The sequence below is a fragment of the Caretta caretta genome, chromosome 3, assembly GCF_965140235.1.
Source record: "Caretta caretta isolate rCarCar2 chromosome 3, rCarCar1.hap1, whole genome shotgun sequence".
In the NCBI taxonomy this organism is placed as follows: Eukaryota; Metazoa; Chordata; order Testudines; family Cheloniidae; genus Caretta; species Caretta caretta.
In genome coordinates, this window is record NC_134208.1 from 113,510,012 (window position 1) to 113,526,310 (window position 16,299).

General features: G+C 42.4%; 1 protein-coding gene across 4 annotated transcripts in view; it reads left to right on the forward strand.

The window, feature by feature from the left end:
• SASH1 (SAM and SH3 domain containing 1) overlaps positions 1–16,299 on the forward strand; it is an 890,912-nt gene that overhangs the window by 800,801 nt on the left and 73,812 nt on the right. For all 4 annotated transcript variants that reach the window (XM_048844286.2, XM_048844290.2, XM_048844289.2 and 1 more), the window contains exons 5-8: positions 7,732–7,772; positions 8,776–8,862; positions 11,137–11,249; positions 15,087–15,188. In XM_048844286.2, coding sequence (XP_048700243.1) covers positions 7,732–7,772; positions 8,776–8,862; positions 11,137–11,249; positions 15,087–15,188 — 343 coding nt within the window. The remainder of the gene's footprint in view (positions 1–7,731; positions 7,773–8,775; positions 8,863–11,136; positions 11,250–15,086; positions 15,189–16,299) is intronic.

Genomic DNA, 16,299 nt, shown 5'->3' on the forward strand with positions numbered 1-16,299 from the left:
TATAGCAAAATGCATTTAAAATGTTCTCTGCCAGTTGAGCCTCTAGACCTACATCACAGTTCAGGTTGTAGGAGTCAGGTAGAGGTTGATCTGTCCAGCAGAGTATTCAGGAATGCTTGTATCATGTGCATGCTGCATGATGTAACATTTCTGAGGGGCCTGGCATTCCAGTTTATAGGAGTCCCTGTTCGTTCAGCAGCTGTGTCCTTAACTCTGCTTCAGCTGTTCACAAATGTAAAACTCTGTTGTGCTGTGTGCATGTCTAGTACGTGCCTCTTAAACTGAACCTCTCGCATTTGGAGTCCTTGCACTTTGGCCAGCTCTCTGGCCAGTGGGAGGAGGTTTATGGTGTTGTGAATGTTGGGATTGTTTTTTGTGAAAGCTACTTGATTCTCAAGGCATGCAGTGAAATTGTTATCAAAGAAACCAGAGCAGCAATGACCAAAGCAGCCATCTGCAGGCTCTGTCTTCCCTTTGGGGGACACTGTTTGTTAGTTTAATCCATTCTTACAGGCTGAAGATTTGCTTCCTGGGTATGCAGAGTTTTCAGCCCCACTGCCAATATGTGGTATAAACTCAAATTTATCTTGGGTATTAAACCTCCAGATCAGTGCAGTGCTGAGAGATTACTTGGAGTTCAGTGCTGTCTTGTTCCATAGCATTTCCTTAGCATTTCTTTTAAAACTTGCTTTCTTTATACAAAATAACACACAAGACCCAAACTCTGGACCCTGTGGTACTCTAATCCAGTGATCGTTGGCAGTAATATTGAGCACCAACCCTCCTAGTCCTCTTCCACTGTAGCGTCCAGACTCCAGGCCAAGCCCCAAAAGCAAAAGGGTCATTAAATCAGCACTCTAGGTCACATTCCCATTGTGCTGGCTTAAATTTGATCAGACTCAATTCTGGCAGCTTGTCACAGTGCCCAGATTAACTGTGGCAGATGACTGAGAGCTCATCTGTGATGAAACAGAAGAGCTACACTGATGGGGATGAGAAGCAGGAAGAGGACAAAAACGGAGAACAATAAAAAACCCAAACAAACCCAGGACACCATAGCTGCACTTAATTAAGGACGGAATAAATTCCCACTGTGTAGGTTAGAAATTGCAAGGAAAATATGGAGTTGGGGGGTGGGGGGAGTAGTTTTATCTCCTAAATTTATGGAGTAGTTAAGATAACATTTCTTTATATGCAGTGCTTGCAAGAATCAAAAGGAGTTGGTGAATGTGTGTACGACCCCATATTAACTTGTTTGAGGCCAGATTCAGTAGAAGCCAAACTATTTGTGTTGCCTGCAAATAGCCTCCCAAAGAGAAACAGAGCAGGAAACTCCCACAATAACACTCACAATTGGAGTGAAAGGCCAGCCAAACGCAGCCTGTGACACGTGACAAGTGCTACCAGTGTGTGTCTGAGCAGCTGGAGGAAGATTTCAATCCTAGTAATTTTGTAAAAGGATATTTTTCAAAAGAGCCCTAAACTTGTCACAGCCATGACTAACATGTTTTGTATATAGAGAAACGTTACATTTGTTAGACTGGGCCTAGCTCACTGCTGTGGAAGTATTTTAGAGCTGATGATTATCTGCCTCTTTGCATGGATCCCTCTGTGCATGCTCTTGCCACTTGCTAAACATTGCATCCCCTGCTGATGGCCATGTTCAGACAGTACTAGTAGAACCAACATGGCTGGTTCCATGTTGGCTGAGGTGGGGGGGGGAGGCAACAAAAATAACAGCTCACTGTTTGTTTCCACTGAGAAAGTTTTGACCTGCTTAAAGAGCCATTGCTATGGAAACGTAATGAGAAAATAATTGAATGGAACCTCTGCTTTCCATCTCTTTACAGTGATGCCAGGAAGGTCAGAACCTTGCAGCCTTGCTTTCCCTTCAGGTCCATACAAATTTGATAAGAAACTAAAGGCCCATTTTCCTGCTCTATGCCAGCCCCGTTAGATAAACTATCTCGTATTCAGTCAGTAACAGTTATAAAGATGTCGGTTTTCATACTGATTATGTGACCCTATATAATGCATACAGATAACCAAGTGGCCTTCCAAAGGAGCATGCAGAGGCTTTTGTGTTGGTTTATTCAGCCACCCAAATGTGAATAGTATTTTTAGATCCAAAATCGCATCCTGAACCATCCACCCCAAAAGGGTTGTAAATAGTTATTGACAAGTGTTAAGAGGGCCACTATCATTTTATTGAAGATCATAATGGTGTTGGTTTCATTTTTTGGACTGCATTGGACACCTGTGGATTTTATGTCCTATAAATAAGATGAGGCCATGTTTTAAAGCATACCTGCATTTATAAAGTTTAAGCTAAAATAAAAGCCAGTCAGAATCACTTCATTCTCTGCTCCTCTGTTATGGTTTGTTTTGAGAATGATGGGCTTTTGAAAGCCAACAGCACATTCATAAAAGCAGCACATGGTGTCATTTGTTTCCCTTTCCAATTCTGTAATGGTCCAACTCGGGGCTATTTCACAACTTATGGCACATATGGACTGTGTGTCTTGTAAAACCAGCCACTGTGTATGCAAGATAAGCCCTGGTGCTTTCCTGTCTAAGAAGAAAATCAGCTCACAGTTAATAGGAAAAATTTTAGCCTACCTAGTTCAATAGAGCTGTAGCCAAAAGCCCATTTTCTAAGTGGATACTTTGTTCAACTAGCCTGTGTTGCGTACTTGTGCAGTGATCTCTGGCCTTAGGGGGGTGTCTTGGCGGCACAACCTCTAGGGCAGTAGTGGGCAATGGCCTGTCAGGGTAATCCGCTGGCAGGCCGCCAGACAGTTTTACATTTGCATGGCCACCTGCAGCTCCCAGTGGCCGCAGTTCGCCATTCCCAGCCAATGGGAGCTGCAGGAAGCAGCGCAGGCCAGAGGGACGTGCTGGGTGCCGCTTCCCGCAGCTCCCATAGGCTGGGAACGGCAAACCGCGGCCACTGGGAGCTGCTGGTGGCCATGCAAATGTAAACAAACTGTCTGGCAGCCCGCCAGCAGATTACCCCGATGGGCTGCGAGTGGGCCGCAGGTTGCCCACCACTGCTCTAGGGCTTAAAAAGGAGTGTATGGAATGTGCAAACAGGTAGGTATAGAAATAGCATTACCATCTGCTGTACTTTAATGACAAGATAAGTCCTGGTGGTACCTTTGGTATAGCTGGCGTTGCCATGGTGTGTCTAAAGCTCTATGTACCCAAGACACAACTCCATTGGAGCATATCATTTCTGTAAAATAGGTATGTAGCAAACATGTTTTTTGGATCCAAAGAGTAGCCTTCATTTTTAACCTATTCTGAGGCAATTTTTTATTTCTTGTTTCCACATCTCAGGCCCACAAAGTCCTAAAAATAGACCTAGGAATGGTTTTGAAATTATGAGATTCACAGATAAAGTTCTGGACATTTCTAAACTTCTATCCTACATAGGATTGGAAAATACTTCTATAGGAAGAGCTCTGTATAAGCTCAAAAGCTTGTGTCTCTCTCTCCAACAGAAGCTGGTCCAATAAAAGATATTACCTCACCCACCTTGTCTCTCCTCTTTGTGGAATATACTTGGCGATATATCCTTCTTGTATGAAGCTAGATCCATAGATTTCTCAGCTATATGCTGGGACAGAATACATTTCATATGGATGCCTAGTAATGAAGTTGTACATCAGAGCACAACAAAACTGAAGGTCTCCCCAGTTAAGTAATGGCATTTGGCTGCCTTTCAGACATGCAGTGCTGAAACTTCTGCCAAGTGTCACTGCATCATTAACTTTCAGTACAAGTTATCAGTCTATGAATGGAAGAACACAAATCACTTTCAGCGCATGTTCACAGAGGAGCTGCAGATTTAACACAGTAAGGAAGTGTAATCGGCAAATCAAACAAAAATCGACTCTGAGGGCCTATGGAATCTTTCACCATACATGTAAGAAGTAGAAACAATTGATGTTTTTATATCCTTGGTTAAAAATAAAAAAAAATCAGTTGTCTGGGAGAAATTACAGGCAAGTGCCTTGTCTTATTGTCTATACTTGATTTTGTCAGCTTTTCCCTCTTGTAAGACAAGCTATTAGTATTTTCAAGGTCCGCCCAGAGATGGAAGACTTTGCAATTAGAGAATGCATCAAATGACGATTGGACATGTTTGCCCTTCTACCTAAGTACTATCTCTTCATTTTGTCTGGTGCCAGGAATTTGTGTCCTAGGACTTTGCTCGGTTTCTTTCTTTCTTTCTCTCTCTCTCTCTCTTGTCAGAGTTACAAATTAGATGTTGGCCTGCTTGCTGTGGAATCTCCCTTCCATCACTATATCTAGCCCAGGAACATCAAAAGACTGCTGCTGCTGCAGGTTGTTGGTAGTCAATATGAAATGAGTTGGTGGCCTCAGGCCAGTCCCTAGTGAACAGATGCCCACAATACCACCACCACCTGGTATGTACTTGTATCCCGGTTGGCAGCTTTGGCAGTGAAGAAGAGGATTAATATGGATTTGAAGGCTGAACAACCCTCTCACCACAAGAAATGGTCTCTCTGGCTCAAGGCAGAGCTGCCATGGTGGAGCAGAGTGGACAAGCTTTCACGGCTTGGCCTACGTTGTTCCTGTTCTGATGATAAATAGGATTCGTTTTCCAGGGATGTCAGTTTGGCACCTTCCACGAGCGCTGAATTCACTAAAAAAGCATTTGCTGGATGCTGAAGTCCATGCAAAGGCAAAAAGGTAACAGGGTTAGTTCTTTCATCATAGAAGCTGAAAGCCAAGTTCTGATGTTGCGCTCATAGACAGGTCCATGTGCTTTATGTTTGGGATCAAGGAATGAGTGAGTGATGCCGTTTAGGAAATGCCAGTGCCATCATTACATTAGAAATCCATTAGAAATTGAAGTCAATGGGAGTTTTTGTCACTGACTTCAGTGAGGCTAGTATTTCATTCAAAGTCTAAAGGGACTGAGAACTTTTCTCCTCTGCCTGTTGTTCAAGCTCTTTCCTGAGAGCCAAATATTTGACTGCAAGGGCTGTGAACCACCTAGGTTATTAATTTTTCTCCCTAGAAGTTATCCCATCCAAGAGTAAACTTCATCAGCAAGGATATCAACAAATGCCCCCTTCCACCTGGTGCAGTCCAAATCTGGAATGTGGTTGCATCAGCTGGTTTGCCGTTTGTGCCGGATTACATTTCTAATCAGACTGAAGTAGAAAGGAGATGGCATTTCACAGCTCTGCTGTGCCAGCTTCTCTTTGCCCAGATGAATTACTGAATCAAAACTAAACTTCATGCTGTCTCATTTTCCCTTTAATGATGTCTTTTCAAATTGATGAGCATGATCTTCATGCTTACAAAGTGCTGGCCTGTAATTGCTTGGATTGTTTACATTGTGAATCCGTATGAAACAAAAAAGTTTTCCCTTCTGAGGTTTTCTGAATTGATCAAAAACTCTGTGGTGCCCTCTGCTGGGAACCCAAGAAAATGCAGAAGAGCATGGGGAATTCAGACTAAAAGGTTCATGAAATACAGAAGAACCTCGGAGTTGCAAACACTAGAGTTACGAACTGGCCAGTCAACCACAGACCTCATTTGGAAAGTATGGAATCAAGCAGCAGCAGACTCTCACACACACAAATACAGTGCAGTACCATGTTAAATGTAAACTGCTTTAAAAAAGGGAGGGGGGAGTTTAAAAAAAAAGACAAGGTAAGACAAGCTCACGAAAGCTTATGCTTTAATAAATTTGTTAGTCTCTAAGGTGCCACAAGTACTCCTGTTCTTTTTAAGGTAAGGAAACTGTGTCTGTGCTTGTTTCATATAAATTAAGATGGTTAAAAGCTGCATTTTTCTTCTTCATTGTGAAGTTTCAAAGCGGTATTAAGTCAATGTTCAGTTGTAAACTTTTGAAAGAACAACCGTAACATTTTGTTCAGAGTTACGAACAACCTCCATTCCCAAGGTGTTTGTAATTCTGAGGTTCTACTGTAAGTGGAGAATGGCATGTTCTGTATACAAGACTTGAACTGGGGTGGTGGTGGTGTTTTATTGTGGGTGGTTTTTTTTGTAGATTGAAATATGCATGTTTTTATTTGCATAGGTACAACACAGGCATTGTATTATCAGGCATTATTGTATAGTAATATGTAATAGAGCACTATGCACACATAATCACGCTAATAATGGCCTGCACTGAGTGTGTGAAGCCAACAGAAATATTTTCATTGACCTAAATGGGCTTTGCTTCAGAGTCCTAGATAGAGATTTTCATCTGAAGATTTCAAAGAACTTTGCAAAGTTCAGTAACTATTATTCATGGACTTAAAAACTGAGCAAATGAGTGTTCCTTATCACTTTGGCTGATATTCTTACAGAATATGGGCTAAAAATAAGTCCTTTTAGCTGGATTTTGAGTGAGGAAGAAGTAGTAAAGCACATGATGGGAGTCAGGAAAATGACTGATGGTCAACTCTCCCGCAGACATCCTGGGTAATCTGAGGCAAGGCACTTAGCTTTTCCATGCATTGGTTTGCCATCTATAAAGTCAGGGAAATGATAGTTCCCTTTCTCACAATGATATGGTGAGGGTTTAATTAATGAGTACAGTAAAAGCTGTGTTGTTCAGCTCTGTACCAACCGGAAAGCTCTCTAAACCAGCATTTCTAATCTTCATAGAAAGTCTGGTGTATAGTCCGGTTGGCGCAGGGCCAACAGGCTCCCTACCTGGCTCTGCATGGCTCCCCGAAAGCGGTGACATGTCCCTACCGCTCCTAGGCAGAGGAACATCCACGAGGGGTAGGGAGTGCGGGCTCTGGGAGGGAGTTTGGGTGCAGGATGGGGCTCTGGAACGGGGGTTGGGATGTGGGAGGAGGCTTGGGGTGCCAGAACCGGGGGAGACTCACCTCAGGCGGCTCCATGCAAGCAGCGAAGTGTCCTGGCTGCTCCTGGGCTGAGGCAGGCAGCTCTGTGCATTGCCTCCGCCCAGGTGCTGCCCCCGCAGCTCCCATTGGCTGTGGTTCCTGGCCAATGGTTGCTGCAGAGCCAGTGCTCGGGGTCGGCGGGGTCAGTGTGCAGAGCCTCCATGGTTGTTCCTCCACCTAGGAGCAGCTGGGACAGGTCGCCGCTTGCGTGGAGCTGCCTGAGGTGAGTGCCCCCCAAGCCCCCTCCCCTGTCCGGAGCCTGCACCCCCTCCCACACCCGAATTCCCTCCCTCTTAGTTAATCGGCACCCCCTATTCCCTGAACATGCCAAATGAAACAGCTTTTACTGTAGTTTATAAAGCATTTTGTACTCATAAAATGAAAGGCACTATAGAAGTGCAAAGAGTTATACTGTCAGTTAAACAACATAGCCGTAGACTAAATGAATACAGCATCACAGAAATACAGCTTCTAAATTAGTCAGAATTCTACTTCATTATATAGAAGAAGAAAAATATGTGAATCATACTTACCCCTTAGATGTAACTTATGATCCCTTAGATGTAACTTTGGGGTTTTTAAATGCTTATTTGTCTGTCTTGGTCAAAATAAACTTGCTTCAGGGTTTTCAGAGAGGAACTGAGTTAACGTGGTCAAACTACTGTGATCAGAGCTCAGAAGCTGTTTGTAAATAGCTACATTTAGAAGAAAAAGAAGGGAAAACATTTGCTGATGCATTCGCTTGAAAACACAATTTACTGTAACCAGATAGCTCCCAGGAGATGTGAGAACTCCGCAATAATTAGTCCATTTCTCTTTTGTGTTCTAGGCTTTCCCTTCATAAATCAAGTTCTGAAGAAAGCTCTGTAGGTCAGTATGTTTCATTTCATGTTTCTCTCTGTTTAATTCTCACATCTCTTTAAGTTTTGTGTATGTTGGGTGCGATTATCGGAAGAGCTGAGTGCCAACAAATCCTAACTGAAGTTTGTGGGAAGTTGGGGGTTACACCTTTAAAAATGAGGTACAGCATCTACAGGTGGCAGACAGATCCAGTCCAGCTAATACTGTCATTTTGTAAATATGCAACTTGTGAGTTGCAAATCCTAGAATTTTAGATCGTTGCTGGTTTGTCCGTTTGCCTTCTTCAAACCACCTCCCGCACTAACTTTCAAATCATTAGGCATAATTTGCCAGCTTCTCTCCCTTAATTTTTGAGATACTTTGTGTTGTTTTAAAATGGTGTATTTGTATTTCAAAGTTTATTTTTCAGACTGCCCTCTCACACTTAGCTCCTGTAACTAGCTCGGGTACTCATTAGCTAGACATATAAAATCCTGAGGTTTTTGCTGAGGGTATTTGGTTTTTATTCCTTCTAAGGCTACCCACACCCGATTTAAACTGAGAAAACTAGAAAACAGATAAATGGCAGGAGATGGAGTTAATGCTCTCATAGCATTTCTCATGCAGATCAGCAAAGGGAATATATAACAAAATAACATTCCTTATCTGAGTTGGGGTTTAGTCTAAATAATTGTGCCTTAGCTAAAGAGAATAAAAAAAAAATACTGCAAAAATACAGCGAGACTTGACATGAACAGATAAACAAATGTCAACATGAACACAAAAGGGTCTGTGTGTTATAATTCAAAAAATGCCTCTTGGTAACTTCTCAATCCTCCACAACCATCCTTGATGCCAAAGAACATACATTTCTTTTAGATAGTTAGATTAGCACAATTCTTATACAGATCAAATTCAGAAAATGAGCAAATTTGGGGAATTTTTCTTTCTTGGTAAAGTTACATGCTGAAGTTTTCAAACGGGAAAATCTAATTTTTGTATTAATGTTCCTTTCCTGTACATTTTTCTTAAGGGAAAGCCGACTGGAAAAAGAAGAATAAGTATTTTTGGCAGAATTTCCGAAAGAACCAGAAAGGAATAATGAGACAGACTTCGAAAGGTAAAGCCTTTAAGGACACAGTGACACACTGCACTAAAAATGAGTCTCTGTAGCTCCTTAAAGTCTAAGAAGCAAGTATCACAAAACAGAAACTAAAACAAGATTATAGTAACTTGGCGAATACGGATCTATGTAAGTCTAATCTGCTCGACAAATATGATCACAGATTTGATCCATTGTGACTTTAGCTTGGGGTGGGCAAACTTATTGGCCCGAGGGCCACGTCTGGGAATAGAAATTGTATGGTGGGCCATGAATGCTCACAACATTGGGGTTGGGGTGCAGAAGAGGTTGAGGGCTCTGGTTGGAGGTGCAGGCTCCGGGGTGGGGCCAGAAATGAGGAATTCAGGGTGCAGGAGGGGGCTCCGGGCTGGTGCAGGCTCCGCTTGGGGGTGCGGGCTCTGAGGTGGGGCTGGGGATGAGAGGTTTGGGGTGCAGGAGGGAGCTCCGGCCTGGGATTGAGGGGTTCAAAGGGTGGGAGGGGGATCAGGGCTGGGGCAGGGGGTTGGGGCATGGGAAGAGGCTCTGGGGTGCAGGATCCAAGCAGCTCCCAGAAACAGCGGCATGTCCCCCCTCCGGCTCCTACACAGAGGCGAGACCAGGCGGCTCTGCACACTGCCCCGTCCACAGGCACCACCCCTGCAGCTCCCACTGGAGCACTGGAAGGGGCCATTGGAGCTCGTAGGAGCCGGAGCGGGGCCATGCTGCGGCTTCCAAGAGTCCCATGGTGTGGCCCCCAACCCTGCATCCTGGCTGGAGAGGTGCAAGCCCCAGCTCCCGCTTCCCAGCGGGAGTTCGCAGGCCAGCTTAAAACAGCTAAGGGCTGTAGTTTTTCCACCCCGGCTTTAGCTGCACTTAAAGGATGAGTTATCAGCTGTATTCTGTTAGGCCTCAATCCTGCAAGGTTTGGGTGACCTGTTGAAGTCAATGGGAGATGAGTGCTCTATTTGTGGAACATGTATACCTAAATGTCCTAGAATAATATGAAAATATTAGTGTGAAATTCTGGGGAATGGGAAACGCATGTTTTCAAATATAACATCTGATCCCCTTTTTTTGCCCCAGGGCTGTGCTTTGATGCCTCTTGATCTCTTAGTTGCTCACTTTGGCCTAACCCAGCTGATTTGAGGGAGGTTGTTGCAAGTCACAGTTTGGAGGCTCAGAATGTTCCTACCATTGCAAATAGAGAGAGAGATTTTCAGTTGGAGCTGGGTTGAAAAAAGCTGTACGTTTAAGATGGGTTGCATCTGGCATGTAAATAGGAGGTCTAAAGATACTTTGTATTTATTGGCTACACTTGCTATGATTTATTCTTATGGCTGACGTGTTTGTTTAAGGAATAGTTAGCAAAAGACTCCACCCTGCTCTGGGTCTGCAGTACCTTCTCCAATTTACTTTAAGGCTGAGCTCAGCATGGGTCTGCATAGCGCCAGTTTGCAAGCATAAAAAGGAATGAAAGAGTATCTGCCTGCAAATGAAAACACACAATATGAATCCACCAGTTAGGTTATTGGGGCTTCTTCCCCAGTTCTGCTCCAAGTGGACACTGATCATTGCTCTGTACTGTCTTAAAGAGTCACACAGGTGCAGTGATGCTGTAGTGCAAACATGGAGAGCGGGAAGGTGCTTGCAGACGCGCTCTCTTCTGGTTGGATCACTCTGTTGCAGGCAGGTGCCACCCCAAACCACTGAACAGGCACAATGAATGTGGTGAAAGTATGTGAAAGGTGACAGGACTCTGTTTAGGATGTAAAAAATGTCTTTAGAAGTGACTTGTCAAGGCAAGTTGCTACATTAGCATCCCCTTTACTGCTCTGGCCACTTTCAGATGTGGTCCCAATCAGTGCTATACATACACCTATATGCATTATGATTTTGGCCGCATCTGCTTTCTTCTTACCAGACTCTGCTGGTTTCAGCACGTATAGTAGGACGTTTATTGTAGGTGAGAGGCATTGATCTCCATCACTGTGGAGGAATAAGGCTGCCCTCTTTCCTGTATTTTCCAATGGAACAAAAGTGGCAACCTGCAGGTTCATCACTGTGTTACGCTGCATCCCTCTGCCTGATGCAGTATCTGTCACGAAGCTGTGACAACCACAGTTTTTCCCTACACAGATCAAATTGTGGTGTGTGGGGAGGGTTCATTCAGCCTAGCCTGACCCAACTGGGTTCTGGAACTGAAGCAGCATCGCCAATGCTTGTTTCCAAACATTCACCTTTTGGCGCTGAGTCGTTTTATGGGTGCGTTTCATCTCTTCCTTTCTTCTTCAGGAGAGGATGTTGGTTATGTGGCAAGTGAGATCACAATGAGCGATGAGGAACGGATCCAGCTGATGATGATGGTGAAAGAGAAGATGATCACCATTGAGGAGGCACTTGCTAGGGTATGAGATGCATATAGTTTCCCATGATTCATTCTATCCCAGCTTCCTCTGGGGAGGATGCCCGGTATCCTGTCATCTGTTGACCCTGGCAGGGTGTTTTTCTGAGCAGTGCAGTGTTGTGCAGAGAACAAAGTGGGGGTCCCCTTTGTGCGTGGCGAGTGTGGTGGTGCCTGCACTTTATCATAAGGTCACGAGGCTGACTCCACAGTAAAGGCTGAGGTGGCACTTTCAAACTAAACCCCTATTTTCAGACACTTCTAACTTTGTTCAAGGAACTAGTATCCTAGTTCCTTAGTCCAAACATGACTAAGGCCCTCTTTCAGAACTACATAAATAGTCCAAACATGTTTGGATGAGGACTAGTCGTGTTTGGAAAAGAATTAGACTGAGATACTAAATGCCAAGCATAAATAGCACACTCAATTTCACTCACTTCAGAAGAATACCCCAAGCTATGAAATGCACCAGTCTGAGATATTCAAAGGTTTGGGTTTATGACTGTACCCATAAAGAGAAGGAAAATATGATGAATAGTTTGAACTCGGAAGTCCTACTGAACATCATAACACAATTCTGTGTAACCTCTAAAGAGGGTAGACCCTTGATGCACGTGGAGAAAGCTAATCACATGACTGCAAATAATTGAGTCATTGTTTTCTTATCCTAACTTCCATCCCAGCCACGTCATTCGCTATCTTTTCTCATTACGTAGTGTCAAATTCAGGTCTGGTCTACACCTAAAACGTCCATAGACCTAGCTACTGCCTGTTGAGGGGGTGGATTTACTATAGTGACAGAAAAAATACCTTCCATCACCGACAAGTGTCTACACTACAGTGGCATAGCTGCAGCTCTGCCACTCTAGCGCATGTAGTGTAGATACACCTGCAAAATTGTGATTCTCTTGTGCTGGGGATATCTTGTATTTTATTTGCCTGTGAGGGACTGTGTGCATTCACAGCAATGTATAAATAATAATATAGATTCTGCAGTGTTTTATAAAATAATAGAACAAATAGGTTTAGCATATGATACATGGAGACAGAGTAGATGTATCAGTGCATCTTTAAATAAATATATTCTAAGCGTCACTCACATGGAGTTATTTCAAAAGCATTCAGGCTGTCTGAGCTAAGGGAGCTTGTTCCCTGTGTTAGAGGACAGCCTGCAACCGTTCAGCGCACATTTCTGCAAGCCCTTTTCCTGTCGAAGTTCCCCCATCTGCTTACTGACCAAACCCAGTGTTGGTTAGTTTTTAATACCACATTCAGGTTAGCGCTGTAAATACCCATCTAACATCTTGCTTCAATTGATTCCTCACAAATAAGCATAAGATTTCATCTGATGTTCCCTCACCAGGGTACCTTTCTGTACTGCACATTGTCCATGTCAGGCTTTGCAGTTTTTATCTGTTCTTGCTAGAATGTGCTTATTCATTAGCTGTTGTCATGCTGCTCAGGGCTACGTATACAGTTTAATTTGGGGGTGTGATTCCCAGCTCAAGAAGACATACCTGCACTAGCTCTGATTCAGATGGCCCATAAAAATAGAGTGTAGCCGGGGCAGCTTGAAAGCGAGAGCGGCTAGCAACTGGGCTCTGCTCTATTTTTAGTGTGCTAGCTCGATCGGAGCTAGCATGGGTAGCTCTCCTAGAGCTGGGAATTTCTCCATTTTGTTCTTAGACAAAAGATGATTTATTTTGTTCAAGTTTCATGAAAATCTGTTAAGCCATTTTTGGGGACTTGTCATTAAAATAAAGACCGATGCTTTTTTTCACAGAATGCACTGGCTGACATGAACTTTTCTTTGCAATGTTTAAAAAGTAAAAGCCTAAGATATATAATATATATGTTAATGTAGCATTAAGGTTGACATTTGCATAAGAGCCAAGAAATTCAGTGTTCAGATTGCCACAGCAATAACATTGTACCTTTGTGCAAATATGTGATCACACAACATACGTGCTGTAACACCAAGTATTATGTATGTGCAGCTTAGGTTATGGGAAAAGGTGGAGTTTAAGCATAAAATGGTGCTCTTTTACTTTCTGTTTATTTACACACACTTCCTTGAGTTAGAGTGGCAAAAAAGATGAAGATCCTTTCTTTTATATTGTATGTATGCAGGGTTGTAGCCATGTTCATCCCAGGATATTAGAGATACAAGGTAGGTGAGGTGATACCTATTATTGGATCAACTTCTGTTAATGAGAGAGACACCAGCTTTTGAGCTTACACAGAACTCTTCTTCAGGTCTGGGAATGGTACTCAGAGTGTCACAGATAAATACAAGGGTGCACTGGATCCTGCCATAACCACTGATGCAAAAGCTGCAGATATCTCTCCACTGCTATGATGATCAATATCCACCACAACACCCCTTTCAAAATTCATGGGTCCTATATATGCCTATCAAGGCATGTGATATACCTCATCCAGTGCACTGATTGCTCCCATCAGGCATTGCAAAACCTTTCCAAAAGGCTGGATGGTGGTGAGTTGCACAGTGGGGTACCTACCCATGGTACACTGCTCTCTCCATCGATACAAGCACTCCTGTTGAGTACATGCACTACCAACACAATGAGACAAGTATTAACACGCACCGGTGATGTATCAGTGGCAGCAGCTGTATGCTGACGTAACTTAGGTCGACATAACTTTGTAGACTAGATATAGCCTTGGACGCTCTGGTTACCTTCCCCAGACCTTAAAACGAGCTCTGTGAAGCTCCAAAGCTTGTCTCTTTCACCAGGAAAAGTTGGTCCAGGAAAAGATATGACCTCAGCTACCCTCTTTTATATTGTATGTTGCTTGGTGAAGAGTACGTCCCATTTGCTAACATGTATGAAATCATATAATAAAGTATTGTTAATTTTCCTAGTGTAACTTTAACACTAACAAATTTCTCATTTTCTCTGCAATTAATTCTTTACCCTTGCATTGTTTTTTGTGTGTAATAATAAAGTATAATATGCATTATGCTTGTAGTTGCACTTCTTCCCTCTAGTGGCCTGAATTACTAGCAATAAAATGTACATCAGTAATTTTATCTTGTTTCCTTTAACAAATTTAGGTCTTGATCCAAAGCCCTTTCAAGTCAATGACAGTCTTTCCACTGATGTCAATGGACTTTAATCAAGACTGTAAACCAGGAACTGAGAATGTTTGGGGACCTAATTTTCAAACCTGGATTTTGATGGCTGCATGTTTATATACATCTGTTGTGTCTACAAATGCCACACTTGTGCACACAAATGGTTACTGAAATATGCAATTTCCAAATTTGCTAGGGGACCATTCTCATGTTGCATGCACAACAGATGCAAGCTTGTGTCCAACTTCAGTGTCATCCTTGACAATATGACCCTTTAGGAGTTAGTTCTTTTCAGTGTATTATACCTTTTTATTGTAAAACAATAAAGATAATCATTAGTTTTAAATTTAAAAGAGCTGAATCTCAAACTTCCATCCCTAGATCACTTTCTTTGTAAGGGAGTTACAAAGACTACCTTGAGTTAACCTATGCAGTGCAAAGTGTTTCTTTAGAAAGGAATATGTAATTTTGCATCTTGGGAGCCACAGTTCATCAGTTAAAACACAGTGTTTCCAGATCACTTCCTCCATTTGATTAGTGTCATTTCCTCAAAACTTTTTTCCATTCTAATGTAATTAGAGGATTAAAAAAGAGAAATGCACTGCAGAAGTTCTGTTTTTCCCATCTTTACAACAGTATGGACAGAAACTGAAAGTGACTATTTGTTGCTGAACAATGGGTTTATGCATATCTCGTAGTTCAGTATTCATTGAGTAACATTTCCTTGTTCTTTAATTTCAGCTGAAGGAATATGAGGCCCAGCATAGGCAGACAGGCATCATAGACTCTGCAGATTGGCCTGACGGCTCGTACCCAACATTTGACGGGTCTTCCAATTGTAATGTGAGTACCTGTCTCTATGATATCACTACCCTAATGCTACAAAACCTTTTATTGATATCCAAAAATATCCCACCTCACCAGACTGATTTATTCAACACCATCTTTTTGTGTCATGGGATACAGTGCTGCTGTCATCTAACCATCAGGAGGTCCTCAGTATTGATTGAAAATCCTCAAGGTCCAAAGCCTTAAGCAAGGATTGAAAATAGCTCTCTAAATAGCTTCTTTTTTTTGCATCCAGCTCTTCATCACTTACCATTCAAAACAAACAATACACTAGGCAAAATACCCACCTACTACAGAGAAAAGTTATTTAGAACCTTTTTAGGCAATGGGACCTCTTTATCAAATGAAGTCAACCTCCTCAACTGATGTGAATCAGCATAGTTCCATAGACTTCCACAGAGCTCGCTGATTTACGCTAGCTGAGGATCTGGCTATGATCTGAGTGCCCACTGTTTTCCATTCAAATAGCTCCAACCATCCATTTGCTAACTCCCACCTCAGAATGTTTGCAATTTATGCCAGACCCATAAACACGAAGAGTTTTCCTGCCTTGTTTTTTTTACATCTGAGTTATGTAGATAATGACTTTCCTTGTTTGTATGGACATCAGATAATTTGTGTCACACAATATTGAGTAAATTAATATTTGGAAGGAAGAAATCATCATTTTTGTAGAGTTGTCTACTCCCATCTGTTTATCTAATTGAAAGTTCATAGATAAATCGTATGCCCAAACACATTTGGCAGTCCTATTCAGATTCTTTGTATCCCACATAATTAAATCATAGACCCTTGAGACTTTTTTAAAACCATGAATGGAATCTTTTAGTAAACTCAGTGGGAGGTTGACTTCTCATTGTTAGTTGCTCAGAGAAATTCTGTGTCTTCTTCTTTGGAGATTTTAAAAAAGGGGAACACAAAAATGGGGAAGTTAGTTAAATGGAAATTAAAAGATACAATCCAAAAGTGAAATGCCTGTAAGTATCATGGAAACTGTTTAATAACACTGTAACACAGGTTAAAATTAAATGTATACCCCAAATAAAAAAAATTGTAAAAGGACCAAAAAAGTGCCATCGTGGCCGAACAACAAAGTAAAAGAAGT